General features: G+C 57.2%; 1 protein-coding gene across 1 annotated transcript in view; it reads right to left on the bottom strand.

Moving 5' to 3' along the window:
* EFCAB6 (EF-hand calcium binding domain 6) overlaps positions 1-27,209 on the bottom strand; it is a 147,575-nt gene that overhangs the window by 48,281 nt on the left and 72,085 nt on the right. Inside the window, exons 12-18 of the mRNA XM_045835134.1 lie at positions 24,380-24,490; positions 22,217-22,322; positions 16,290-16,457; positions 15,262-15,324; positions 15,014-15,174; positions 13,850-14,023; positions 11,633-11,801 (exon numbers count right to left, since the gene is read on the bottom strand). Coding sequence (XP_045691090.1) covers positions 11,633-11,801; positions 13,850-14,023; positions 15,014-15,174; positions 15,262-15,324; positions 16,290-16,457; positions 22,217-22,322; positions 24,380-24,490 — 952 coding nt within the window. The remainder of the gene's footprint in view (positions 1-11,632; positions 11,802-13,849; positions 14,024-15,013; positions 15,175-15,261; positions 15,325-16,289; positions 16,458-22,216; positions 22,323-24,379; positions 24,491-27,209) is intronic.

Below are 27,209 nucleotides of genomic sequence, written 5' to 3'. Positions count from 1 at the left end.
TTCACGCGCTGCTTCAGCGGTTCCCTCCCTGACTTCAGTTCTCAGCGGTTTCCCTCCGATTTTCCTTGTGTCTGTCTTACTAGGGCTTTCTGAGCTGCCTGAATGTTCATTTAGCACTTTCACCAAAAATCGGGGCATTCCAGCCACGGTTCCCTCACGTGTCTTCCTCTCCTGCGCGACTCCGGCCGCGCCTGTGCCCGGAGGCCCTTGGGCGCGGTCCCACGCGCCCCCAGCCCAGCCGCTGCTCTTGTTCTTTTCTCCGTTCGCACGATCTCTACGGATGTCTCTCCACGCTCACGAACGTCCTTTCGTCACCTCCATCCTGCGGTTGAGCCCATCTGGTGAGTTCTTTTATTTCGGACATTTTATTTTTCTGTTCCGGAGTTTCCACTTGCTCCTTTCACCTGCTGAGACTTCCCCCATCCCCGTGCATTGTGACTACCTGTCCTCACTGACATCCCCAGGCACAGTCGTGACAGTTACCGGGGCGTCCGGGGGTGCCGTGACTGATCCGGTCTTCCTTCCAGACCGGCAGAACCTCCTCTGTGTCGGCGACAGGGCTGCCGCACCTTCTTGTCGTTCACGGGGGTCCCACCTTTCATCTCCTCTGAGACCCTCCCCTGGCTCTCACCACTGGCTAACAAGAGGCCTGCCTCCACTCCCCACACGTCCTCTTCCTCACTAAGCTCAATCATTTCTAGCTGCTGGTTTTTACAGTGAAAAGCGTGTAACTCTCCCTTTCGGCTGGACACTGAAAGGCCACCACAGGGTTACTGACTGGCCAGGTTTTAACACCGCTGGTCTCAGGAAATAGGCCCCCGGAGAGGAGCAGGGGCAGGAGCGGTGAGCCAGCGGAGCCGTCAGGACACACGCTGTTTGTCAGGCCTGCCCTCTCACAGCGGGCACAGTTGTGGTGCCCCAAACAACTGCGACGGTCGTGTCGAAGGTCGCTCGGGCCCAGACCAGCCTGCCCAAGGTCACGCGGTTGTTGAGGACAGAGCTGGGGTCCGAACCCCGGCAGCCTGGCTCCAGAGTCAACATTTCAAATCACCATACGAAAGTACGTACTGACAAGGTCAAAGTGGGGAAGGGCTGAGGGTAGGAGGTGGGAGGTGGGGGTGGGGGGTGAGGGGAAGTGTTGGTGGGAAAATGGAGACAATGATAAAAAATGCAAAATAAAATCAAGTAAAAAGTATGCACTGAGTACTTAGGTTCTGCTGGGGACAGGGCAGAGGACGAACAAGACAAAGACAGCCGTCCTTGTCCGCCTCGGTGGGGGACACAGCTGCAGGGAAGCAGCTCCCTCGGGAGAGGAGCTGGCTTGAGCCGCTGCGACGGGGAAGCGCCGGAGAGGAGCAGCGGCCAGAGAGTGAGTGAGGCTCGGGGGAGAGGGCGAGGGGCACGGGGCCTCCCGGGGAGAAGGCCCAGGGGCGAGGACACAGGGGCTGGGGATGAGCCGCGGGTCCCGCGCAGCTTGTGAACACGGGACGGGTGACCACGTCTGCAGTAAGCGGCTACCGACGGCCCCCTGCCGGCTGACAAGGGGGCGGAGAGTGCAAGCGCGCCCCTCACAGAAGAATGCGTTCTAGTCGCCAAAACCCCCCGAAGAGAACAAACTCACGGGCAGTCTGGGAAGCGAATGCACGTTAAAGCCAACACGACCCATCACTTTAAAACCACCAGACCGGAGAAACCTGGACACGGCCACAGTGCCTGCTGCTCACAGGGGCTACAGAAAAAGACACGTTCATGCGCAGCTATGAAAAGCACGAGATACTGTGGTGTTTTTTTTTAAAAGTAAACACGCGGTGTGTTAAAACTAAAGCCATGTTATCTCAGACCAAGCGATCCTACTGCCGGGAACCCACTGCACGGAAAGAAAGGCGTCAGTGGGCACAGACACGTAGAGGAAGAGTGTGGGAAGGGCGAGGAGGAAGGCCACGGCCATGGGAGAGGGAAGGACCGGCGCTCGGCGTGCGGGAGACCCGTGCCTCCGCCCACAGCGAAGAGGAAAGCCGGCCACACGCAGGAAGGTCTCTCTGGCGCACTGGGAGCCTCCGCAGCAGCAGGACTCCAGGGGACGGAACTCTGGGAGCAGGGCAGTCGGGGGCGGGGGAGTCGGTGGCCTGTCTGGAGCAGGGCGAAAGGGTCCGGTTGGGGCTGTTTGGCCCAGGTGGACAGTCCCTCCCAGCAGACAGAGAAACAAGAGCTTGCGACGAGGTCACGGGCCTGCAGCGTCCAAAACCAGATCCCCGCGTGGTCAGATCCCCAGGGAGAGGGGAGAGGCAGAGAGCTGAGCCAGTCCTGCCGGTGCTCCCCTCGAGACGCGTGCTGACCCCTGTGTGGGTGGGAGGCAACGCGCCCGGGCGGGCAGGCGGCCGGCCTCCGGGAGGCAGCAGGGGCTTTGCTGGCACCCCTGCGGTCCTGCGGAGACAGAGGCGAGAGCTCAGGACACCCCGGGGGCGTCCAGGGGCAGCAGCTCAGACAATAACCCGGGCGCTGGGCTTATCACTTTGGAGGCTCCACCCCAGAAACCGGAATTCTTGGGGGTTTTTGTTTGTTTGTTTTCAGGGCAAGCCTTGAGACACTGCAGTCCAGCCTCAGATCAAACCCAGTCCCTCGCTGGACTGAGGCCATCAGCCCCCACTCTGTCTGCCAGGCTGAGGGAAGTGTGGCCCCTCGTCTAGAGTCCCCCGATTGTCTCAACCCAACAGAAGTATGCCTGGCACGCCAAGAGACGGGACCACAGGACGCAAAATCAAGGGGGAAAACAAAGACAGGAAAACATCTACGGGTGATCCAGATACTGGAGTTGGCAGAAGAAAGATTTTAAAGGGCTACAGATACGTTTAAGAAAATATAAGAATATGTTGAAACAATGGAAGAAAAGACACAGATGTGGAATATATTAAAAATAATCGAATGGACATCCCAGAATGGGAAAAAAATACTAAAATTAAGAACTGTATGAACAACCCTGGCTGGTGTGGCTCAGTGGACTGAGCCCCGGCCTGTGAACCAAAGGGTCGCCAGTTCGATTCCCAGTCAGGGCACATGCCTGGGTTGCAGGCCAGGGCCCCAGTAGGGGGGCGTGCAAGAGACAAACACACATTGATGTTACCCTCTCTTTCTCCCTCCCTTCCCTTCTAAAAGTAAATAAATAAAAACTTTTAAAAAAAAGAACTGTATGAACAAAGTCAGCTACAGATTGAAAAAAGCAGAAAACGGGATTAACAAACTGGAAGACGGCCCACAGGCATCCCGGGACTGGGTGCCGAGAGAAAAGGGATGGGAACCAGGTGACCAGGTGAGAGAGATGCGTGAGATACTGTGGGCAGGCCTGACAGGGGCGGGGAACAGGGCGCAGGAAAGGAAACGAGACCATGGCTGTACGTCTTCCATGTTTTTGATTAAACACATCAACGACGGGCGCGAGATGAACCGCGAAGGCCGGCGGAGCCGTGCAGAGGAGGCCACGCCCACACACGCCGAGTGGAACTGCTGAGACGCAGCAGCAGACAGACACAGGGCACGCAGACATGCAACAGGACGGCTGACGGTTTACCAGCAGCGCTGACGGACGCCAGAACACCATGGAATACTATCTTACAATGCTAGAAGCGGGTAATTCCCAACCCGAAATACCGTTCCCAGACAACATATCTTTAAGGATGAACAGCAGATGCCTGTCTTCAGGTTCACCTGGAAACGAAGTCCTCACTCCCATCTGCTCCAGAAGAAAACCAAGGAAACTGAAAACCAGTGACTTTTCCTCGCTCCATCAGGGAAATCTTCCAGACGGGAATGCAGAGAACTCCTGCCCGGGGCAGCAGCCGCTGTGCCCCCACGGGTGGGAGCCCTGAGGGGCGGCTGGGGCAGACTGCTGGAGGCTGAGGAGGAGGAGGAGGGGCTGGGGACAGGACCCCCGTGGGCGCCTGGGCTTCAGAGGGGCCATACTCGCATGGATTTTACCTCCGGGAACTGAAGGTGAACATTCCAAAAAAAAAAAAAAAATATCTCCTTGTGTGTCCAGCAAATTAAACCCCCCAAAAGGAGAAGTAAGAAGAAGAAAAAATAAAGACAAAAGCAGAAATCAATGAAATAGAACGTGGACAAACACTAGAGAAAGTCGATAAAACCAGAGCTTGTTTTATAAAAAAAGATCAATAAGGGTGATAAACCTCTAGCCAGAGTATTCGAGAAACAAAGAGAAAAGATAAAAATTACCAATATCAGGAGTGAGAAGAAAACATCATTAAGTATCACACAGACGTTTAAAGAATAATGAGGCATAGTCCATATTGATAGAAATGATTGAATAGATTAATAAACGGAAAGAGAGACGAATCTCCCATGCAGAAGAATTTCAAATGATTTATGCAAATATTTTGCCCTTAAAGAGGTAGAGCATAATAACTCCCACTGCTTCAGTGTGGGCCGGACACCGTGACTTCCTCCCAAAGAGTGCAGCGCGGAAAGAGAGGAGGAAGGGAGGGGGTCTGCAGGGGGGCAGGGCCCGGTGAGCGCCCCTCCGCCAAGCGGTCAAGGCCCACACCACGGCGACTGGACGCCTGCACACCTGGACAGCAGGTGCCTGGCAGGATGTGATGGGAAAGGTGCTTCACCTCGGTGGCCTTCCTCGCAGAAACGTCACCCCCCGTCTAGTCGGGGGAAAACATCAGACGGACCCCAACCCAGGCACAGCCTGCAAAGTATCTATCTGCCCAGCCCCCCTCAAAACTGCCAAGGTCATCGAAAACAAGGGAAGTCCGAGGACCCGTCACGGCCCAGGGGGGCCGCAGGCGGCACGACAACCCAGCGTTGCGCAGGGCGGCGGACGGGGTCCTGGGCCGAAGCAGCAGGCGGCTGAAGCAAAGGAGGGCTGTGCCGCGCCCCGGCACCGGCACCAAGAGAGGGACGGCAGCGCAGACTGACGGCAGGAAGGGAGACGCAGGGGCGCGGACAGGGCAGGGGCGAGCGGGGAACACGCAGCCCGGCTTATCCGCCACAAAACAGTGAGGGTGTCGTGCGGGATTCGACATACATGCAGAATGTGAATGTGCAGCAACAGTGACGCAAAAGACCGAACAGGTGAACGACGCTGGGACACGTGAAAGCCGGCCGGTTGGGGGAGCGGCGGGCACAGCCCTCTGTGTTCCGCTGCGTGCGCTCGGACAAGGGTGCCTGCGCTGCAGCCGCGGGTGTGGCCCCGACAGGGCCGCTGAGGAACGGACCTCCTGACAAACTAACGGAGGGGGAAGTGGGATGACACAAATACCCGGATAACCTCAAGGAAGCTAAGAAAGGGCGAGCTGGGTCAAACAGAAATAAAAATTAAGGCGACAGCTACAAAACCGACTGTATCGGTAATTAAATAGACCTAAAAAGGGGCTGGACACTCTGAGCAGACGACTCAGACTGTCGCACTGTCTGTTAAAGTATCAGCTACGTGCTGCCCGTAGGAGATTTAGTTTAAGTACAAGCACCCAGGACGCCTGGACTCAAAGGATGGAGAACTGCATTCCACGTTAGCGAGGGTCCAAAGAAAGCTGGAGCCGCTGCACTGTCGTCAGGCAAACACAGGCGCGAAGGCGAGTGGCGTCACGCTGCACAGAGGGAGTCGTGTCCCGGTGGTGAAGGAGACGATTCGCAGGAAGCTGCAGCAGTCCGCGTGTACCCAGTGATTCGGCTTCCAAGTGGATAAGCCAACCCTCGACAGAATGAAAAGGGGTCCCCCTGGACCAACCCACAACCCACCTCAGTGCACTTCCCGCGAGAGCTGACGGAGCGAGCAGGGGAACGGAGAGGAGCACGGGCACGTGCCGGGAAACCCGGTCCGCAGAGCCGACCTCGCGGGCGGACCCGGCAGACGGAGGGCGCGTGAGGGAGGGAGCACGCCTTCTCTCTCAGAGTGCACGTCTGAACTCACGGGGCGTCTTCCAGAATTCTCTCTGTGTGGGGGGTCCTGACCCAAGCCTCAGGGTTTCAAAGGACTGCCTGAGGTTACTGGTTACTCAGACTCTATTCTCCCGTCACGTGGAATCAGCTCTCAAGTCAGTAAGAACCGGTCAACTAGAAAATCCCAGCTGTTCGGAAATTAAACAATGCACTTTAAAAATAAACCGTTGGGAAAAGAATTAGCCACAAGGGACATCGTGACACATTTTCACCTGAGTGATGATGAGAACGCGATGCGCCGGCACGTGCAAGGTGCAGCTATGCCTGCACCTCGAGGGCAAGGGATAGCCGTCGGTTCATACAGTAGGGAAATAAACAAGCTAACGTTTTATTTCAAGAACTTAGAACAAGAAAAGCAAATTAAATCCCCATCAAGTAGAAGGAAGGACATAATCAAGGTAACGGCAGAAATAAAGAAATAGAAAACAAATGTACAAGGGAAAAGTAACACTATAAATAGAGCTGTTACTAATAAAACCGACAGACGTCAACTGCTGCTGGAGAGGGTGGAGTCACGTGGAGCAAGCAGAGACCCTCGGCGGGAAAGCAGTGGAAGCGCCCCATCGGTCACAAGCAGCGAGAGGGCCTCGGGGGGCCGAGGAAGCCGTGCTGTCTAAAGGGGCTGAGATTCCCGGGTGAGGAGGGCCCTGCAGGGCGAACCGAGGCCACGCAACAGCACTTTCCCTGGGAGCAGCTGGGGGTCCTGGGAGTGGACCCGAGCCCGAGAGCCGGCGCAGGGCCGGGCGCAGGGCCCCTCCGGCAGCGTTCACTAGGTATGTGGCGCTAGCATCTCCGAAATGCAGACGGGAGGGGGCTGGCTCACAGCGGGCCTGGTTTCCCCTTCCAGACCCGTGCCAGCCCCTGGAACTGCTGGGGGCTGGAGTCCAAACCCGAGGCTGGAAACTTCTGAAAGGCAGAGCGCAAGCCCTCACACTGTGGCCCCAGGAGACAGAGGCCCAGCGGGGAGACAGGCCTGGAGGAACCCCGGGGCAGCAGCAGGAGCCCTAGCGGTGTGGGCGGTGGACACCGGACACCGAGGGTCTGCCGCTGCTCCTGCGCCAGAGGAGGCAGGCAGCCGGGGCCCGGCCGGCTGCGGGAGAAGCCAGCTCCGGCCTCTGGCGGAGGGCTGGTGCCTGAGGACGGAGAAATGAATACGTGTTTACACTTCTGATGGTTGGGTGGGTGTGGACACACAAGACTGAAGACGTGAGGGGCCTCCAACGCAAGCGCCGCGTCTGCAAGGTCAGGAAGCTGGAGAGCTAAGCCGAGTCGTCCCTCCCCCACCTGCCCTCGGGGACAGGGTCCTCCCTCCGTCTTCCCAAGGACGCTCTCACCTGAGGCGGGGGGCCCCTGGCCCAGCTGCCCCGGCGGAGCGCCGGGAGCTCCCTTCCACTCTCGCTCACGCAGTCAGAAGGCGGCGGGACCTGGAAGGAGCACCACAGCGGCAGCCCCGACAGGGCGAACGTGGGCAGGCGCCTCTGAGGGTCTCCCGCGCTCTCTGGGCCTCGGACTCAGTGTCCATACGCGTTTCTCTTACTGTGGACGTTTCGGCTGGTCTTTCTCACTGTTCCCTTGTTTGTGTGCTTCCCCCCTCACAAAACGGACCCTAGTGGATACTAGTTTCTAAAGTGCTTAGTTTACCAGAGTTGTATCCTTCCGAAGCAGATGTAAAACCAGATGGATTACCATACTTAATACTTGACCTGAAAACAACATGATTCTCCCAGAGTCCCCACGGTCACTCCGCTTGCTCACGCGCACCCGAGTGCCAGGAGACACTCGCCGGCGTCCGGGGGCCTGGCTGACACGGGGTCCTCGTCTGCTGCGTGGGAAGGACGGGGTGCGATTGGGAGGCAGTGGTAGTGGGCTGGGGAGGGTGCAAACTGCCCCCGGAGGGCACCAGGTGCCCGCTGGGAGGAAGCAGGGAAGCGCACATGCTCCTAGGCAGGGCCAGGAGCCCCGCAGGTGGGGGGGGTGGGTGCAGACGAGACGCAAGGGGCCAGAAGTGCTGGGAATCTGGGACGCTGGGCTGGGCTGTCACGGGCGCGTGCATCCCCCACTCGCGTCGCGGGGGCTCGGGGAGCCTGCAGATGAGCTCTGCAGCCCTGGGTCTGCCTCCGGAGACCTCGGCGGGGACGCCAGCGACGGAACTAAGACTCACGGGGGGCCAGACGGCGTTGAGTGTGTTTGCTGAGGGTGAGGAGGAACAATTTCCCGTCAGGAGCGGCCAATTACAGGGAACTGGGACGGCGAGGCCGTCCTCAGACTCCTGATGGATGGAGTGGCTCACTTAGTCTAATTACTCAGTGAGACTAAGCATGACGTATGTGTCCTTGGGTGTTTGTCACTTTACGCCCCCCGTGGGTCACTGTCACTGAGCACTGGAACTTCTTTGCTACCCATGGTCCCCATGGGGCTTAGTCCTACGCCAAGTGTGCGCCAGGCACCTCGAAACGTTCACTGAAAAAGGTTTGGCAGCGGCTGTTACATTTGCCTGCCTAACGCATGTTCTCTCCTTCTCCTGTGGGAACAGGCCTGGCTGTTTCTGTGGGTGGGAATGTGCTCAGACAAAACTCATGCACATGCACGCACAGTCCTAGCCCACAAAGTAAAGCTGCTGGGAGAGGCTTCTAAGAAGGCTGTCTTAAAAAAGAAAGACTTGTCTTGCTCAAGCTTTTTCCCCTTCACTTTCCCCTTTCAGTATGCCTGAAACATGTGTGCAATGGCTGGTGCTCCAGCAGCCATCTTGCATGCATGAAGATGAGAGGAGAAGGCTAGAAGCAGTCCGGGTCTCTGAAGGCACCATCAAGCTGCTGCATTGGTCTTGAACAGACAACACCCAGACTCCTTGTTACGAAACAGAAAAGTGGCCACCTTTTTGACTGAAGACACTGTTTTTGGGTTTGCTGCTAATTCAGCTCGTGAAGGAGAGGGAGAAAGGAAGAAAAAGTAGATAGAGAAGAGTATAAAGATTCTAGGTCCCCCTACAGTTCAAGAACAGTTTTCCCACAACACCACCAGTTTTTGACTCACAATTAAATAAAATGACATTAAAAAATAGGCAAAAGTCACCAGCCATAGGGTACAGCGGCCAGAGCAATGAACCGGGAGAGGGGACTTCCTGGGAGAAAAATAGGTTTATAGGACCGTCGTGAGAAATGATGCACCACATGAGGTAAGATACTCAGACCCAGCTGGCCCAGGTCCAGAGAGAACAGTACCTGCCCCCGCCCCTGTAAAAAGCACTCAAGAGTTCATCACCCCTGCCCCCGCCCATGGCTCTGCCTCTGTGAGGACCATCAACGCGTGCCACAGCACCACAGCCGTGCTACGGCACGCTCCCCAGACACTCCGACAGCTCCCACCGTGAAGAGGGAAAACGAGGAGGACAGAGACATGACGAGCTAACAAGCTGAGTCTGCACAGGGAACGAAATCTCCTGGCCACGGCGGGAGGACAGGGTAGGGTCCCGGCAACGGCCGCCCCGGGGCTCGACGGGCTGGGCCACGGGTGAGTCCCCACCAGCTCCAGGCTCCTCTGGTCTTGCCGCCCTCCCTCCCTCTCTCGGCCAGCCCGGCCAGCCAGGCCAGCCAGCCAGCCCCGCCCCCGCCGCAGGCTGGGCGATGGCTGGCGACCACAAAGAAGGAGCAGCCCTGGTCTACAACTCGAAGCACGCGGGCCAGCGGCCGAGCGCCGCCTGGGTCCACGGGCCGAGTCACTGCGTGCACGCCTCCCTGGGCACACACGCGTAGTGACGCAGAGCTTCCGTCCCCCACACCCCGGGCGAAACTCCACCACCACTTCCGTGCTCTCACGACAGACAGAGACGCAGATCTGGGGACCGTTGCACACCCACATCTGAACCCACAGGAGGGTGTGGAGGGGCCGTGCTATTAAAAGTAACCTCCCCTCTGGGAGCGCACTGCAGGTGAGGGGACAGTCGGTGCGCGGTGCGAAGGCGGAGAGGGTCAGTGTCCCGAGGAACAGCAGGGGGCCGGGCGGCCGAGCAAGGGCGGGAGCCACAGTCCGAGAGGGACGGAGGGGCTGGGTCCTCCTTGGACTCCGGCCTTCGTTCTGGGGAGACGGGGAGCCACGGAGGATTCTGGGCAGGAGCAGCCCCCGCACTGACTCGGCGGAGGGGCGGCCTGGCTGCGGGGCGGAGGACGAGCTGCGGCGGAGAGAGCAACGGTGAGGCTGCCGGCCCACCCCTGCGTGAGCAGACGGGGATGGCCGTGGGGTGGCGGTGGCCGCTGCACTCTGGGGCAGCTGCCCAGGAACTGACCGGCCGTGCTGATGAACCTGGACGTGGGCGTGGGAGGAAGAGGGGACCGAGTGAGACGCCGAGACTGAGTCCTGAGCAACTGGGGAAAAAGGTCGCCCCTGGCGCAGAAGGTCAGGCTGCTGGCCGAGTGGCTCTGGCGAGGACCCGGCATTTCTCACGCGCCCACGGGAGGACGTCACACAGGCAGGCGGGCGCCTGAGGCTGCGGCTTCAGGACAGCGGTCTGGGGTGTGACCCAGAGGTGCGGACGAGGGAGTCGCCGGCTCATCCATGGAGCCTTAACACGGAAGGACCCGCAGCTGAGCTTACGGACGCCAGGTGGTCTCAGGTGACAGGTAAGGGGGTGCCCCCAGAGCCGTGGCCACGGAACTCAGCCCAGCTTTGCCGCCCCTGCTATTCTTCTCACGGGTGGCCGCGCTCTGTCTCGGGAAACGGAGAGGCACAGTGGTGGACCCCGGGTTTCCTGGGACCCTGTGAGCAGACTCTGCGAACCAAGACCACTGAGCCTGTGGTCCTTCCAGGCCCTAAGTGTGAGGGGACTGGAGCCGGGTGACTTGGGGGGCAATGGCATCTGGGGTCCAGGATCTAGGACAGGCGCCCCGGGAGAGTTAGACAGTTTGCCCCCATTGGCCGCCACTCACCCCACGGAAAATGCTCTCCTCAGGGTCACCAGTGACTAATTACGAGCCTCTCGGTCCCCAACCCAGTAGGCCAGGAGCCGTCCGGGCGTCTTTCCTCTCCCTTACACAGTGTCCGCCCTCCTCAGCACTTCCCGACCCTGCCCTCTTCCCCGTACCCCACGTCCTTTGTCCGGGGACGGGAGGTCTGTCTGCACGGTTTCCACAGCCGCCTAACGCCACCTCTGTGCCACGACCCCCACCCCACCCAGCCTCTGGGGCGCTGCCGCGCGGCAGCTAGAGCGTGAGACAGGTGAAGAGCCTGTCACGGCATCTGGCACGGGAGCGCACACTAGATAAATAGTAGCCGCCGATATAATAGAATCACATTCTTCTTGGAAATGCATTTCATCGCCTTCCTCCAAACGCGTCCAGAGGATCACGGCTACCTGCCAGCTGAGGGTGATCGGCGGGCGGGCAGGCGGGGGCGGGGCGCATCTCTGGGACTCGAAGCAGCCGTGGAGCGGATTTCTGGGAAGTCGGCGGGTGCCCTTCCTGGCAGCACCTCCCCAGTTCCCAGGAGCACACACGCACCAGCGCCCCGAGGGTCCCCTCGGTGCTGCGGCTGTTTTCCACCCTCCGGAGGGACCCATCGCAGGCGGGAGGCACCCCACCCCATTCTGCCCTCGACCTGCAAAACACGCTGGTGTAATGAGACGACAGAACGTCTTCAGGGAAGAGAGACGCAGAAACGCAGAGAAAACCCACTCCCGTACCTTCCTGAAGTCACACACGTTAGTGTTGCCGTCGGGTTCCCTGCTGAAATCCAGAAATTGTCTCCTGAGCGCTGGGTCCTGCGGCTGCACGCAGGTGTGCAGTTTCTCGATAGCTTCCTCCTTGGTCCCACTCTTGGCCCTGGGCCTCTTCTCCTCCGGGGGCGGGGTTCTGAAACCACAGGCAGGCGCTCAGATGAGGCAGGGTGCTTGCGCGAGACCGCGCCCCGCTCTCCGTTCGACCCGGGACAACCACGGAGGTTCGCCGCCCCCTTGTCCCAAAGAAGGAGACACGCTCAGCTAGTGCTGTGCCTTGGGGACCACTCCCGTGCCCGGGGCTCCTCGGGGCCAGAGCCAGACCTGGAGGGGGCAGACGTGCCGGGTGGGCCCCCCTGTGTTGCCAGGGTGTGGCGGCAGGTGGGGTGGCAGCTGCAGGAGGAGAACGCTGCCACCTTTGCGCTAAGATTTTCAACTGTGGTTTGAGCTGGCCGACTACGGCACGGGACTGGGCAGACACGGCTGAAAAGGGGTGTTTTTGTGAACTGGGGAAATTATTTAAGTTAGGCAGTCTGCGTTGTGGGAACCAGATCACCGAAGGGATCACACGTCCACGGGAAGGGAGGGGAGTCCCCAGCTTTTCCAAGCTGATCTAGAACATCAACTCGGTCCCTAAGAGACGGAGGTGCTGTGCCGTGCCGTGTGTGCGAGCGTGAGCGTGCGTGTGCGTCTGGAGAATAACTGTTTCTCCGGCTCTCCGGAAGTCTCCCGGGCCCCACTGCGGGGGTGGGGGCGGCAACGGCCGAGAAGCAGCCACGGAGAGTGAACTTCCACTCCATTCCTGCTGCTTCTGGCGACCCTGAGGAGCTCCCCGGCAACGCCCACGTTTTATGGGGTACTTCATGGCTATTACTTCTCTCCCTGGGTTTAGGAGGCAGCTAGAGCTCATTACGGGACAGTTAGCCTTCCCTTAAAATACCATCTTCCTGCCCATTCACAGTGCAGCTCCTACCCAAACGCCCAGAGAGTCACATTTCATTAGCACAGCATTAAAATACCCCCAGCGCTCCATGCTTACGAACTCTGAAAAAGGGAATTAGATAAAGTGAGGTCTGCTGAGTACGTCCACGTTTTACCTTTCTCTGTGGATTTATTGTACGCTAGGAACAAGCAAGTTAAAAATCGTATCTTTTCATTACACGAAACCTGTATTTTTTTAAAAGGAAGAAGGGCGAGAATATTCATCAGTTCCATTTTTAATAGATTTCCTAAGTATGTTTTATTGTTACGATTGGATCTGGCGATCGCTTAGATAATTCCATCGCTCTTGTTAGAGAATGTTAACTGGCCGAAGGGGTGTGCCTTGCGAGCAGCGCTACGCGGAGGTCAGGAACCTCAGTTTCTGGAGAAGAGTGGATGGGAGTGCGGGACGCCAGGGGCAGGTGGTCCTCTGGGCAACGGGAGTCCCGGTTCCCGGGCCGGGATGACCAGGAGCTGGCGATGCCCGAGGGGGGGCCCCAGACCCCCCAGTGCTTCGTTTCTGGAGTGAGCAGGTCGGCTCCGTAGCTCCCAAGGTCTCCGCTTGCTCTAAAATCCCCCGACTCTCAACACTGCATTTATCGTTTGCCATCTCTCTTATTTAACATGATAAAATATTAACACACTCATTTAGTCAATAAATATTTACTCACTGCCTTTCCACAGTAGGTTCTGCAGGGATTTTTTTAAAAGAAGATTCTATTTATTTATTTTTAGAGAGAGGGGAGGGAGGGAGAGAGGGAGGGTGAGACACTGTGATTGGCTGTTTTTGGCAAGGACCCGGAGAGGGGGTAGAGCATGGAGCCTGCAACCCAGGCACGTGCCCTGACCAGGGATCGAACTGGGACCTTTCGCTTCGTGGGCAGAGGCCCAACCAACTGAGCTGCACCAGTCAGGGCTCTTTGCCTATTTCTATTTTACATTCTACTTTTTAAAAAGGTTTAGTTTATTTATTTTTACAGAGAGTGGAAGGGAGGGAGACGGAGACGGAGAGACAAGGAACCGGCTGCCTCTCCCGTGTGCACCGGCCGGGGCGGAACCATAACCCAGGAACGTGCCGTGCCCCAGCCGGAACCCAGACCGGGGGCCTCTGCTCTGCGGGACCACGCTGGACCGGCGGGGGCACAGAGGTCAGGGCGACGGGCCCTGTGGTCGGGCCTGCGCTTCCGTCCCGGCCCACCGTACCTCTCGGAGCGGTCCGGCTGCTGCTGCTCCTCCCTCCCAATGCGTTCTCGGAACAGCCGGTCCTTCGGAGTGGGAGCCGGAGAGACGGGGGGCGGGCCGTGCACCCCCATGCTTGCCAGGAGGGTCTTATAGAGAATTCTCCCCGAAGCGGCGTCCTGAAACCTACTGCAGAGTCTGGATTTTGAAGACAAGCAGGGCACACCCGTCAGAACGGCTGAAACTAAAAAAGACCGATCCCACCAGGTGTCGGCGAGGGTGCGGGTGACCGCAACCGTCATCCGCCGTGGGTGGGGCGCGACGTGGGGCAGCCCCTTTGGGAGTCGGCTTGGCAGCCGAATCCACACCGACCAGAGCAGCCAGCCAGCCCAGCCCCCGGGGAGTCACGACGTGTGCCCCCACAAAGACTCGTGTGACACACAGCTTCGTCTGCGGCCGGCCCAGCTGCAAACGGGCCAGACCCCGCCGCCGATGGGTGCCCAAGGTGTGCACATTCTGCACGGCGGAACGCCGCCCCGAGGTGGGAAGGAGCCCGGTGGGATGGCCACTTGTGGGTCTCAGGACCTTTGTGTCGGGGGATGAAACCTGGCAAAAAGTCAGCATCGTGTGCGCTTGCATTTACGGACAACGCCAAGTCCTCTGCAGTGACGGCAGCCCAGGGGCTGCGGGGGCTGGGGTGGGGCAGATGACTTGCGAGGGGCGCGGGGCAGCTCTGGGGAGGGACGGAAGTGTCCGCTCGGCCGATGGACGGCCGGAGGTGGCTTCGTGGACACACGCGCTCAGTGGGCTTCTTCAGACTGCACCATGAAGACATGTGCAGCTTACGGTTTGTAAAGAGTACTGCGACAGAGATATAACAGATGTAAACAAAGAAAAAAAAAGTCTAAATCAGAAGTTTTGCTATGGAATTATGGAGGGACTTACACCGGAAGTGCGGCATACACACTTATTTTAGAAAACCCTAAGAAACCACCAACAGAACAGGAGCTGTTTCTTTGTTAACATTGTGTCCGTCACTATTTTCTCATCACACAGGTTGCACACGCTCACCGCTGCCGCCTTGGCGAAGCCGGAGTCCCCAGACGGAACCCATACGCGGGGCGGAATTATCAAGGGGGGGCGTGATGGAAACGGGATGCGCACTGGCCTCGTTACCGAAAACCTTACTTCGTTAAACGCTCCGTCGTTAGGCACGGACAGAATATGTGCATGACTTTCTTGAAGCTGCTGGCGCCCATGAGCCCCGTGTCGCTGAGGTCGTAGGACCGCAGCATGCTGTGGAAAGCCTGGGGGTTCCTGCCGACGGCGTCGCACACCATGGCTTCCTCCTGACGAGGGACAAGCACGTTTGCAAGCTGCAGGCGTGTGGCCTGGGGTGGGGGCACCCTGGGGCCCCCGGGGGCGGCGCCACTCACCGAGTCCCGAGCCGGCGGGTGAAGAAGCGTCCTGGTGTCCGCACAGGAGGACGGCTTTCCTGTCTGGTCAGGGAAGAGAAAGCGCGGAGACCCCAGTGGCTCCTACAGGCAGCAGGAGCCCTGGGGTCTTCCCACGTGGCTGTCGGCTCTGCCCCTGGTCAGCCCACGGCTTTGAGACCGTGGGCAAGCGAGTGTGCCCTCTGATCCCCCCATCTGGAAATGGAAACAAGAACACTGAGCTTGCACTTATTTTTTCGAAGTACAATAGACACGAAAAAAACCCACCACCTAGAGGTGAGGTAAATGCGATGTGACAGAATGAGGCAGCGCTTTCTTCGCCTACCGGCGTGGGAAAAAGGAAAGAGGAAGCCAAGTGCAGTGTCCACGAGGAATAACAGTGTTAGACACGGGACGATCTGCAGACGCGGCGAGGGGCGGGGCAGGCAGGCGGGGACCGCCTCCGGGGCGCCAGGGAGCAGGCGTGGAGGGGAAACTGACCGGCCGTGTTAAAGCCTGTTCACATCTGAACATGCTAATAGCTGTTACCATTACGGAAGCATTTCTAATAATAAACTGCGTCCATTTTTCAGTCAAAAGACACAAAAACTAAAAGCCAGTGTTAGTCACTAGAGGCAACAAGCAGTCGTGAGGTCAAAGGGGAACTAAGGTGAAAACTCTAAAACTGCGGACGGAAACCAGAGGAGCCGCTCACGCCGGCCGGTGGGGCCATGAGACGCGGCTGCGAGAGTTTCCCCGAAAGCCAGCTCAGTCCCGCTGCAGGCAAAGGCGCTCTCAGCCGGGGACAGGTCCCCAGAAACGCCCAGCGGCCCCCAGTGCGGTGGAGAAGCCAAACGTCCAACTCAAAGCACTCTTAAACAATCAGCCCTTCGTCAGAAGTTGAGTCGGCTGAGACGCTCAAAGCGAAGTCACGCGTTTCTCCGAACCGTGATCGCCCGCGTCTCTTACTCGACTTAGGAGAGTCCCCGGCCCGCGGAGAGACGCAGACACGGAGTCGCTGGGACACTCACGCGCGGGATCTCCTCCAGCAGCTGGGTGAGCGCGCGGACGTCCACCAGCCCCGTGCCCCGGGGGTCCAGCGCCTGCATCAGCTCCCCGAAGTCGGAGTCGCTCAGCTTCCCGACCATGCAGTTTATGATGTGTCGCAGCTCCTCCCCCTTCATCTGTCCGTCTGCTTTCTGAGCGGGAGAGTGTGTTTGAGGGAATTTTTTTAAAAAAAAAAAAAAACAAGGAAAAGCATTACACATTGTTTAATAAACTGCCAGCTTTGGCTAACTAGAATTATGCTAGGAAACAAGATCAACCGTGGTTACGGGACCCGTGTGCCAGGAGCCACGGAAGGTGGGGGCCACCAGAGCTTTGTGGGCGCAGCTCCCAGGATGTTCTCTGCGAGGATGTGGCGGGGCACGGCCCCGAGGCAGGAAAGAAGCCCCTTTCGCTGCAAAGGCTGACCGCCTGCCGGGACAGGCTCCCTGCTGGCTGCCACGGAAGGCTTGAATAGCCCCTCCTGCCCCGGCCCCACCTGAGTGAGGGCCACGTGGCTCGGCCACGGGGGACACGGGACTTCCCGGCAATTCAATGACAACTTGCCGATTTACTGAGAATATTAATGATGCTTGTTTTTCACTATCACCAACCTCAGCTAATTACATAAATGGACAATTACTTAGCAAGAGAAATTTCAGCCCGGCTGCCTCAAAGAAATGTAGTATGAGCAAAATATGGACAGGCAAGCTTCTTCCCCAGAATTTAAACTAAACCAAACAAACATCACCAGTAAGTAAATTAACTAACAGAACTGAGAGATACTGGTGACTAGAAACACGGGGGAAATAAAGAACCCGGGCCTCACAGAGAGAGCTCTCATGAATATTAATGAGACAAGCTCCTACTCTGGGGCCCAAAATCTGAAAAGGACAGAAGGTTCTCCTGGGAAAACTAAGTAATCTAGAGGGGGTTGGATAGGCTTATTTTTGGCTTTGAAAGTGACAATTTTTTAGTGTCTAAACAGGAATCGTCGGCAATTAATTTTTTGTGATTTTCGGTAAATTTACAGCAGTGCACAGCCGTCCTCACCACTAATTTCAAAACACGGTCGCCCCAGAAGAAACTCCGTGCCAGTACGCAGCGGCTCCCCACTTCCGTCCCCGGCCCAAGGCAGCCAATCATCTTCCTTCTGTCTCTCTGCACTGGCTTTTTCCCGGACAGCCCGTGTAAATAAAATCCTACAGTATGTGCATCTGTGCGCATGTTGCACCTGGCTTCTATCATTTCGCGTAACGTTTCTGAGGTTCATCCATGGCGCTGCCTGGATCCGCATTTTGTTCTTTTTTATCCCGGCTGCGATTCCATCGTATGGAAATGCCACTCTTTGTTTGTTTGCTCTGTCCCAAGCGGGTGAGCGCTGGGGCTGTTCCCAGTCTGGGAACTGTGAACAACGCTGCTGTGGACGTGTGCCCGCAGGTGTCCGTGTGAGCACAGGCTTTCACGGCTCTCGGGCAGACGCCTGGGGGCGGCGTCGCTGGCTCGTATGGCAAACTGCCGTTTAGACTTTAAAGAAACGACCGCGCTGTTTTCCGCAGTAGCGGCTCCCTTTACCCTCCCCGCAGCCGCGTCTGAGAGTCTGGTCCGCGGTCCGCGCCAACACTTGTTACTGTCCGAGTGGGTGGGGCACAGCCACGCACCGTCCACTGTGCGGCGGCGTCTCACACTGCGGCGTGGTGCGCACTTCCCCGACGTCTAATGATGTTGATCACGTGCTTACTGGCCATGCCTGTGTCTTCTTCCGTGACCCGTCCGTGAAAACCTTTCGTCCACTTTTCCAACAGGGCTGTCTTAGTAAGTTCTGACAGCTCTTACACATGCCACACACGGGTCCCTCGCCAGATGTGTAACCGACACAGAGTGGCCCCTAGTCTGTGGCCTGTCTTGTCACTTTCTTAATGATATCCTCTGGAGCACATAAGTTTTTTAATTTGATACATCTAATTTATTGAGTTTTTTTCCTTTAACAGATCATGCTTTTGGTGTCCTATCTAAGCAATCTTTGCCTGACACAAAGTCACACAGATAATGCATGTCTTCTAAGAGTTTTATTGTTTTAACTCCCATGTTTAGGTCTAGGGTCCCTTTTAAATTAACTTTTGTGTATAATGTAAGGTAATTTGTCTTTTTGCACACGGATATCTGTCTCCACACCATTTGTTGAGAAGATTATTCTTTCCCCCAGCAAACCTGTCAAACCTGAGCGGACCACAGAGGAAGGGCTGGCTCCTCTGTTCTCGGCCCTCCCCCAGGGGCCACGGCGTCCAGCCCTCAGCCGGCACCTCTCTCTCCCCACTGCTGTGGCTTTAGGCTAACACGCCAAGCCTGGGAGTTGAGCACTCTAACTTCATTCTTTTCCAAGACCGTTTTGGCTATTCTGCAAACTTTGTATTTCTGCATGAATTTTTAAGACGTTTTTCAGTTTCTGCCAAAAAAAAAAGTCAGCTGGGATTTTGATGTGGTTTGCACTGAATTTATAGATCAATTTGGAGAGAATTGCAATTTTAATAATGAGTTTTCCGAGCCACATATAAGGACTGTCTCTTCATTTATTTACATCTATTTTTTTCTTTTAATAATGTTTTGTATATTTTTTTTAGAGAGAAGGGAAGTGAGAGAGAGAGAGAGAGAAGGAGGGGAACATCGATATGAGAGAGAAACACTAATTGGATGCTTTTCAGATGTGCCCAGGCTGGGACAAAACCCACAGCCCAGGTGTGTGCCCTGACTGGGAATCGAACCTATGACCTAGAGGTTCACAGGACGATGCCCAACCGTGCCACACCAGCCAGGGCATGTTGTGTAAATTTCAGTGTACCAGTCTGGTATTTCCTCTGTTGAATTTGCCCCTAGGTATTTTATTCTTTTCTGATGCAATTGTGAAAGAAATTGCTTTCTGACATTCATTTTCTGATTGTATATTGCCAGTTTACAGAAATATAACTGATTTTTGTATATTGATCTTAGATCCTGCAACCTTGAGTCATTTATTAGTTCTAGCAGTTCACGTGTGTGCGTGTGTGTGTGTGCATGTGTGTACATGCGCATTCCTTAGAATTCTCTATTACAGAAATACATGGTGTGTGAATACAGACAGTTTTACCTCTTCCTTTCCCCTCCGAATGCCTTTTATTTCTCTTCCTTTCTGACGGCCTGTCTGAAGCCTCAGCACAAGGTCGACTAGAAGCAGCAGGAGCTGACATCCGTGCTTTGCCGGCCTTCAGGGAAAGCTCCCCGTCTTGTACTGGTAACTCCGAGTTTCTCGCAAACACCTCGGGCGGGTTTGGGAAGTTCCCAATTATTTCCAGTTTTTTTGAAAGTTGTTATCATGAATGAGTGTTGGGTTTTTCAAGTACTTTTTCTTCATCTGTTGAGATGATCATGCAACCCTGTCTTGATTTCTATTTATTGTGCATTACATTAACTGATTTTCTTGGAAGTTAAAGCGACCTCGCAGTCCCGGGATAAACCCCCCGGGGTCATGCACCGCGTCCTGTCCGTGTGGCTGGGGACTGGGCCTGCCGACTCGTGCAGGGCGCCGCGCTGCGGTTTCCTCTGCTCGCGATGCCTCTGCCGGCTTTGGCGCCAGGGAAACGCTGGCCTCAGAGAACAAAACGGGAGTGCTCCTTCCTCCTCTAAATTCTCAAGGATTCGTGTGATTTCTACCACCAGTCTTTGTAGTCTCCGACATAGGGAATTTGCCAGTTTTTGTCGGATATATTTCATAGTATTTGATTTTTTAAAATATTATTAGAAATGATGTTTTAAAAATTCCTTTTCTAATTGCCTCTCGCAGTACATAGAAATACTGTTGATCTCTGTGTGTTGGCCTTGTACATTGTAGGTAGCCGATGCCCTTCTAAATCCTGATATTAATTCTTATATTTTTGGAGATTCTTCTAGACTTTCTGCTTATAACATCACGTGAACTGAAAATAAGAGTGGGTGGACAGCCAGGGTACGGATGGTGTCTGGGTGGCAGACAAGGGGCCACACCTGACTCTGGCGTGAGTGACTGGGTCCGCTGGGAGGGACGGCAGCAGCACCTCCATGCAGGCAGCAGCCACAGCTGCCTGGGACGCGGGACTCGGAGGTGTAAGCAGTCTTCCAACGCTTCTGCAGCAGGAGAGGGACCTGCTTCTCATGGCTGTCCTCTGCAGCTGGGCCAGGCGCCCACTCCTTGTCCCCCCCTCTGCTCCTCCTCCTTCCAGGGGCCGGGGCGCGGCCACGACCCAGCAAACGGGGCATGGGGGTGGGCGGGGCATCCTGCTCGGAAGCCGTGGACCCTGCACCTCTAAGGCATTCGATGGCTGCTGCTCTTCCGTGGCACTCAGCGTGCGAGCTCACGTCGGCAGGAGCTCGGTCAGCATCGCCCACCCATGAGCTCAGCCTCGGTGCCCAGGGGGCCCCGCGTGGGGTGGGGCGGGCCCGGCGTCCTCGCCTCTGCGACGCCTCCGCTGCCCTCTAGCTGCACGGCCGGCAAGGACTGCTCAACGGTCTCGTATTTGCAGCATCAGCATTACTGCAGCCCCCCCGTGACCAGAGAGGCAGATTTCCTATTTTTAATTACATTATTTCTTCAATTTACTAATAGAAGCCGAGGTGGGTAAGCACCCAAAGGCTTATTCATCTTTGAGGGCAGCCCCGCTAGCAGACCGCGGACGGACAGCTCGGAGCAGGGCTGCCGGTGCCCGCGCTGGGGCGGCCCGTGTGAATCCCGGCGCCGCCACTCACCGGCTGGGAGCCTCAGGCCGGGCGGCTCACCCACCTGCTCCCCCTCCCCAGCACAGGAGGATGACCCAGAAGCATCCTGTGAAGATGGTAACAGCGTCCACTCACAGACGCGCCGTGACAGCCAGTTCTTCCCTTCACACAGGGCCTGGCACCCGGTGTTCACTCAGAGAGGCCAAGTCACAGCGGGCCTGAAGGTTCACGACAACAGGGGTGCTAGCTGAGACGTCCCCCCCGGAAAACGGAACCCCGAATCTCTGAGTCCACATGCTGCTGGGAGACCCCAAGCGATGGCGTGTTAGACTGCTGAGGTGAGGGGCTGCCATCCCCAGGTCAGAGCGCCACCCGAAGTCCCTCCAGGCCCCAAGGGTGGGGGGGCTCCTCCCCCGAGCGCCGCCCCTCCGAGCAGCTGCCCCGCTTCAGCAGCGGGCTCTGGAGGCACAACTTGGAGGCCAAGTGACTCCTCCTTCGTACCTATTTGCGTCTCAGGGAAAACAGTTCACCGCGGTGCGGGTTATTTATTAGAGATTCCGTTACCGAATGTGCTCAGTAAATAATGAACTTGAGAAATGTCACCTACGTATCAGAAACGCATCAGTGCTGCTCTGCTAAAATAAACACGAAAGTGGGACAGGAGCTAATGGCTCAAAGCAAGCCGCACGCTCATGCAGCGGCCACCCTCCGCGGTGCAATCAAACGACCGCGCAGGCTGTCCCGGAGCCGAGACGGTGTTCCCGCTGCGATGGGCTGCAAGGCGGTTATGAACCTGAACTCCGGGTTGAGGGGGAAGGTTCAACGGGTCCGGATGATTCTTTAGTTCAACAGCCAATGATGACAAGTCACTCCGGCTGCAGCGACCTGGCCGTGCACTGCCCCCACCCCACCCCCCATCCCCCACCCGACACCACCTGGCTCACTGCACGGCCACACCTTCCCTTCACCGGCCTCCCAGCTGGCCCAGCTCTGGAGGGCCCCCCCCCCCCGCCCGGGCGCCTGAGCACCCAGAACAGCTCCCGGCATGCAGCAGGAGCCCAAAGAAACCGCCTGCTAGGCGGAGCCGTGGGCACACGCACAGGCTTCCCGCTGCCCTCACGCTGACCGACAGACACGCTAGCCTCCTCGGGGACGACACTCCCGCCCTCGAAGGGCTCCAAGGCCTTACGCTGTTGATGACCAGCAACGCTTTCTTCAGCGACGTGTGGTGGTCTCCGTGTCCAAACAACTTCCTGATGACGCTCTCCTTGCGAAGCTGACTTCTGGAGTCGGCGCTGCAAGATGGTCAAGGGAAAGAAAACCAGAAGATTATGTTCCCGGACAGTTCTCTCTCAATGGAAAAAAACAATCACCCCACAGCCACCCCAGGGACGGCTTCCCGGCGGAGGGCGCTGTCCTGACGGCGCCCCGTGCGCGTGCCGGCCCTCTCGCCCCTCGGTCAGGGTGGCCCGGCAGGGAGCTGCGACCGGCCATCGTGTCAGCGTGGGTTTGGTCTCCAAAAGGACCGGGAAGGACACTGCGATGCCAGCCGAGGCCGCCACCCCGCTCCGGGCAGCACACTGCACTGCCCACGTGAGCACGGAGGCCACGGAACCCTCACAACCCCGCGCCAGGCCCAGTGCCCGCTGCGCACCCATGAGGGCCTAGGACTGCCCACGCCGGAGGCCAAGGCCAGCGCGCTGTGCACTCGCACCAGAAGGGGCTGCAGTGTCTCGTGGGGAAGCGCTGCCCTGCTCAGCACCACTCCCACGGCCGACGCGCCCCACGAGCCGAAGAACGAGCGCGAGCAGCTCCCCTGCTCTGCAGTGCGCGGGTGCGTCGGGGGGCTTCAGGGCCCCCCCTCCACGGCCACCTGCTGTTTCCCGGTGTGCAAAGACACACACACACACACACACACACACACACCCTTACCTCCGCTTTTCAGAAACCTAAAGCAGCGGAATCGCTGAGGGGAGTGCTCCTGTGCGTGAAGAGTGTCCGTGTGGGCACGTGTGTGCATGTCCTGTGTGCGTGTGCATGTGCGTGGCGGGGGTGCCATCCAGGACACGGTGCCATAAGGAGCAGCCTCCCTGGCCATACCCACTCAATACCGGGGGCACCTCCCCCCCCAGCTGGGACAAGCAGAAATGTCTCGTGACGTTGCTGGACATCTCCCGGGCAGCACAGACTGGCCCCCGGTTGGAAACCACTGTTTTCAAGTAAACAAAATTCACATTTCCATTCGTGGGGTCTGCCGTCCGGGAGACACGGCGCTGCCAGCAAATTACGAAGAAAACTACGAAGAAACAGGAGTAACGTCATTTAAGGCATGAACTCACAGAGGTGCACCCCGCGAACACGGGGAGGCGGGTGACCAGGCAGGCCGCCGACATGCGTAAATCCCCGAGACACAGCGCGGACCCGGTGGAAGGGAACTCGCTCCGTGGCGCGTTTTACTTTCCAAGGGAGCGCAGGGCTGCCCGTGAACGTGCGGAGGTTGTAAGCCCGCCTTCTCTCTAAGATTTATACGGGCAACCGGTGCCGGCTGCACATCGCACAGGCAAAACACGTCTTAGGGCAAGAGGCTAAATTCCGAAGTGTCATATTGTTAGGTGCTTTCAGAGTTTGGGCCCCACCGCAATTTATACGATCATGCTAATCTACAGCTGTAATCGGCCCTGGCCGGTCGTCCAGGTAGGCCGAGCTTGCAGTTCGATCCCCGGTCAGGGCACACACCGGAATCAGCGCACGAGTGCATCAGTAAGTGAAAACAACAAATCAATGTTTCTCTCTGTCTTTCTCTCTCTAAAATCAATCAATCAATAAGATTATAACAGAAATCAGAACACACAGAAAAAAAAGTGGCACTCAAGCCAATAATCCCACGGCCCACAACGTCCGCACCACGCGGAGTGGCTGGAAAATCAGCTAACGTGTATCGCTCCTTGCCACGTAACACCTCGCACACACGCGCTCACACCCAGCTCTACCAGGGCACGCGTGCGGCCCCGCGTCAGTGCTGGCGTGACGGCTGTGTGAGGCCCGCGTGCCAGCTCGGGGCGCCGGCTCCGCCTCCGCCGCGCTCCGCCTCGCTAAGACCCCTCGCGGTCTCATTCTTCTCATCTAGAAACTGGAATGATCATCATACCTGCCTTAGAGCTTTAAGGCAATTCTAAATAAGAACGTACAGAAAGTAATTTATAAACTGCAAATCGCTGTGTGGGAGTCCGTAATCATTCCATGCAGACCCATTCGTCATCCGATCAGGGAAGGAAAAGCAACCCAGGCGCTCTCCTCCCCGGTACGCGTTGCGGTCGGCGCGACGCGGGCCCGGGGCTCCGTCTCCTCGCACCTCGCTCTTCTCGCCGGGGGGGCTGCCGGGCTCGTGTCCGTCCACGGGGGATCGTGCAGTGACGCTAGGAATTGCTTCCAATTGATTTTCTTGGTGGTTCTGAGCCCAAATCTGGATTTAAAAAAAAATGTTCAAACATTATTTCTTACAGCGCTGCATGGATTAGTTGTTCAATATGGAGTTTTAAACGGCAGCAATGAGTTTTTAGAAATTTTCAAATCTAAGGTAAACAAAACAATTTAGTACCATCATACTACAAATTGATTTTTAAAAAGCAAGAGAGAATCAAACTGACTATACATCCCCACGTCCCCATCTCCCGTTAGCTGGCGCCCACACTGACGGAGGGAACAGAGGCATTTGATTAAAATGCTGCCGTCCCTGAAGCAATTCTTCAACTTCACCGTGGGAGGGGCACACTCACCGTGGGAGGGGCACGCTCACCGTGGGGGGAGCACACTCACTCACCGTGCAGGCAGAGTAAAGCCCACGCGGCGTCCACACCCTCACCCCTGGGGCTGTGGAGATGGGGCTTCCGTGGCCAGAAGCGCTCTGCAGGTGTGATCAAGGACACAGACCCGGGGTGGGAGGGGAAGCAGCCCTGGCTGCCCAGGTGGGCCCCATCCAGCCCTCCGCCGGGACGGTGCAGGGGGCCGTGTGCAGCCTACGCGTGCAGGCTATGACTGCGGCTCAGCACAAAACCGTCAGTTTACTTAAAACCTTGTTTTTGCTCATCAGTGTTCATTAGTGTCTGTGTATTTAATGTGTGGCCCAGCGTCACCAAAAGGTCCGACACTCCTGGGTGACAGCGAACAGGTCCGAACGCCCACCCCATGGTACTGGGTCCCCACCATCCTGGGTCGCTACCACACTGAGCGTGCCCCACGCTTCCGCAACAGGGTGGCAGGAGGAGTCTGTGCCGCGCTCCCTGGACAACAGATACAAGACGCCCAGGCGGCCACGAGACAAACGGCCCCGTTTTTGTTGCCGAAATCTCGCGGCTGAGGACTGATTTCGTCTGGATCAGTCGGGGGCCACGGGGGAGACAGCGGGTGTGCGCGCGTGTGTGTGCGTGTGTGTGTGCGTGTGTGTGTGTGTGCGCGCGTGCACGGCCACACCCGGGTCACCTCGGCTCCTGCCCAAGACGGCTGGCCACCTGGAGGAGCCAGCAGGCCGCGCCAGAGGCTGCCCTTCTTCACTGCCCACTCGCCCGGAGCCAGGAGGGAGCCAGCGATGAGCCTCGACGGACATGCACCCGCCCTCATCAAAGAACGAGGGGTGCGTCCCAGCATGAAACCCGAAAACCCGGCCGAGGCTCTCCGGAAAGGAGATGCCTTCCGACCCTCCGCAGGCCAGAGGCGCAGTTTCCAGCTCAGAGCGCGCCGGTCAAGGCCGAACTTCCCCGCCCCACCCCCTCCTCCTCTCCTTCCTCTGGGCGCTCCGGTTCCTGGAGGAGTCGGAACGGGGTTGGCACCACGAGGAGGAGGGAAGCTGACTGCAAAGTGGGGAAAGGGAGGCGTAGCCATCTGCTTCATCCCTGGTGGCTGCTGAGGCTCAGACGGAGGTCCCACTCCCACCGGGCAGTCTTCCCTTGTCCACCTAGATCAGCGTCCACCCTCATCTGCTCTGCATGGGGCCCCGTGAGTGGCCTCAGCTGGCCTCTGGCGCCTCGGCTTTTTCTTGGGTTGGCCAGTGGGGGGCGCCTGCAGGAGACTGGAAGGGGAAGGGGCGGGCGGGTCATTCCCCGGCCCCTCCCTGCTGGGCTGCAGATGGCCGGGCCACATTATCCTCCTGCAGACTTCACCGTCTCTTGGGCAACCCTCTCCTTCAGCCACAGTTGTTCAGTAACTGTGCCTTCCCGTGCCCCTTCAGGCCACGGAGAGACCACAGCACCCCCCCCCGCCCCCCACTGATTTCCCTTAATCCCGGGATTAAGGGAGCTGACTCACAGCTCCCTGGCCCAGCCCCGCCCTCGTGCCCCCCTGGAGTCACACAGCCCCCCACCCCACTCCCAGCAACTGCTGACCGGGCCTCCATTCCTGTGGTTTTGCCTTCTCCAGAACTGCCTAGAAATAGAAGAGATCTTAGACTCCAAGTGTAAGAGGCTTGGGCAATCACTGGAAAGGCACCCCGGGGTGTGGCTATTACACTTCCTAGAATCTGGGCTAAAAGGCTTGTATTTTCTCTCCAGGTACCAGCGTGGGTGGGAACTTCTCAACAGGAGGCGTGTCTGCATGAAGGCCCGCCCCCACCGTGGGTGGGTGAGGCGCTGTCCCCGGTGAAGGTGGGAGTCCAGCTGGCACTCGCTCCCTCCTCTCAGCCCTCGCCCCCCCCCAAGCCTCGCTCCCCCTGTTCAGAGACTGGCGTTATTCGCAACGGGTCTGCTTTGTACGGAAGGCTCGGCGGCAGAAAAGCACAGCATGTTGGCAATAAAGGTCACGTCAGCTGTTCAATTAAAGCCTACTGTTACATTAAAAAGTATAGATGGGAAATAGCTTTTAAAGCCGCTAAAATATTATTTGGATTAAGGTTTTATGCCTCATTACCAAGCTGTTAGTGTTTTACGTTTAGGCCCTAGACCTTGAGTATTTAAAAGAATAACAAACTTAAACGATGCCAATTTTTTTTTCCTGTAATATCCATTCTTAAATTGCATAGTAAGACTAATTTCTCAAATCATTTTGCTAGGCATGAGAGATTAGATTTTTACTTCCCTCTTTATTATTTCCTGTATTTTTTGCCTTAAAACAGCATGTGTTTTTAAGTTTTATTTCTTAATTTAAAATGCAGTAAAATGGACGTGTTCTTTCAGTGTACAGTTTTGCAAGTT

Source organism: Phyllostomus hastatus, unplaced genomic scaffold, assembly GCF_019186645.2.
Source record: "Phyllostomus hastatus isolate PE091 unplaced genomic scaffold, TTU_PhHast_1.1 phas_contig_198, whole genome shotgun sequence".
Lineage (NCBI taxonomy): Eukaryota > Metazoa > Chordata > Mammalia > Chiroptera > Phyllostomidae > Phyllostomus > Phyllostomus hastatus.
Note: the sequence above shows the minus strand (reverse complement) of the source record. Positions and strands in the feature narration are given on the sequence as shown.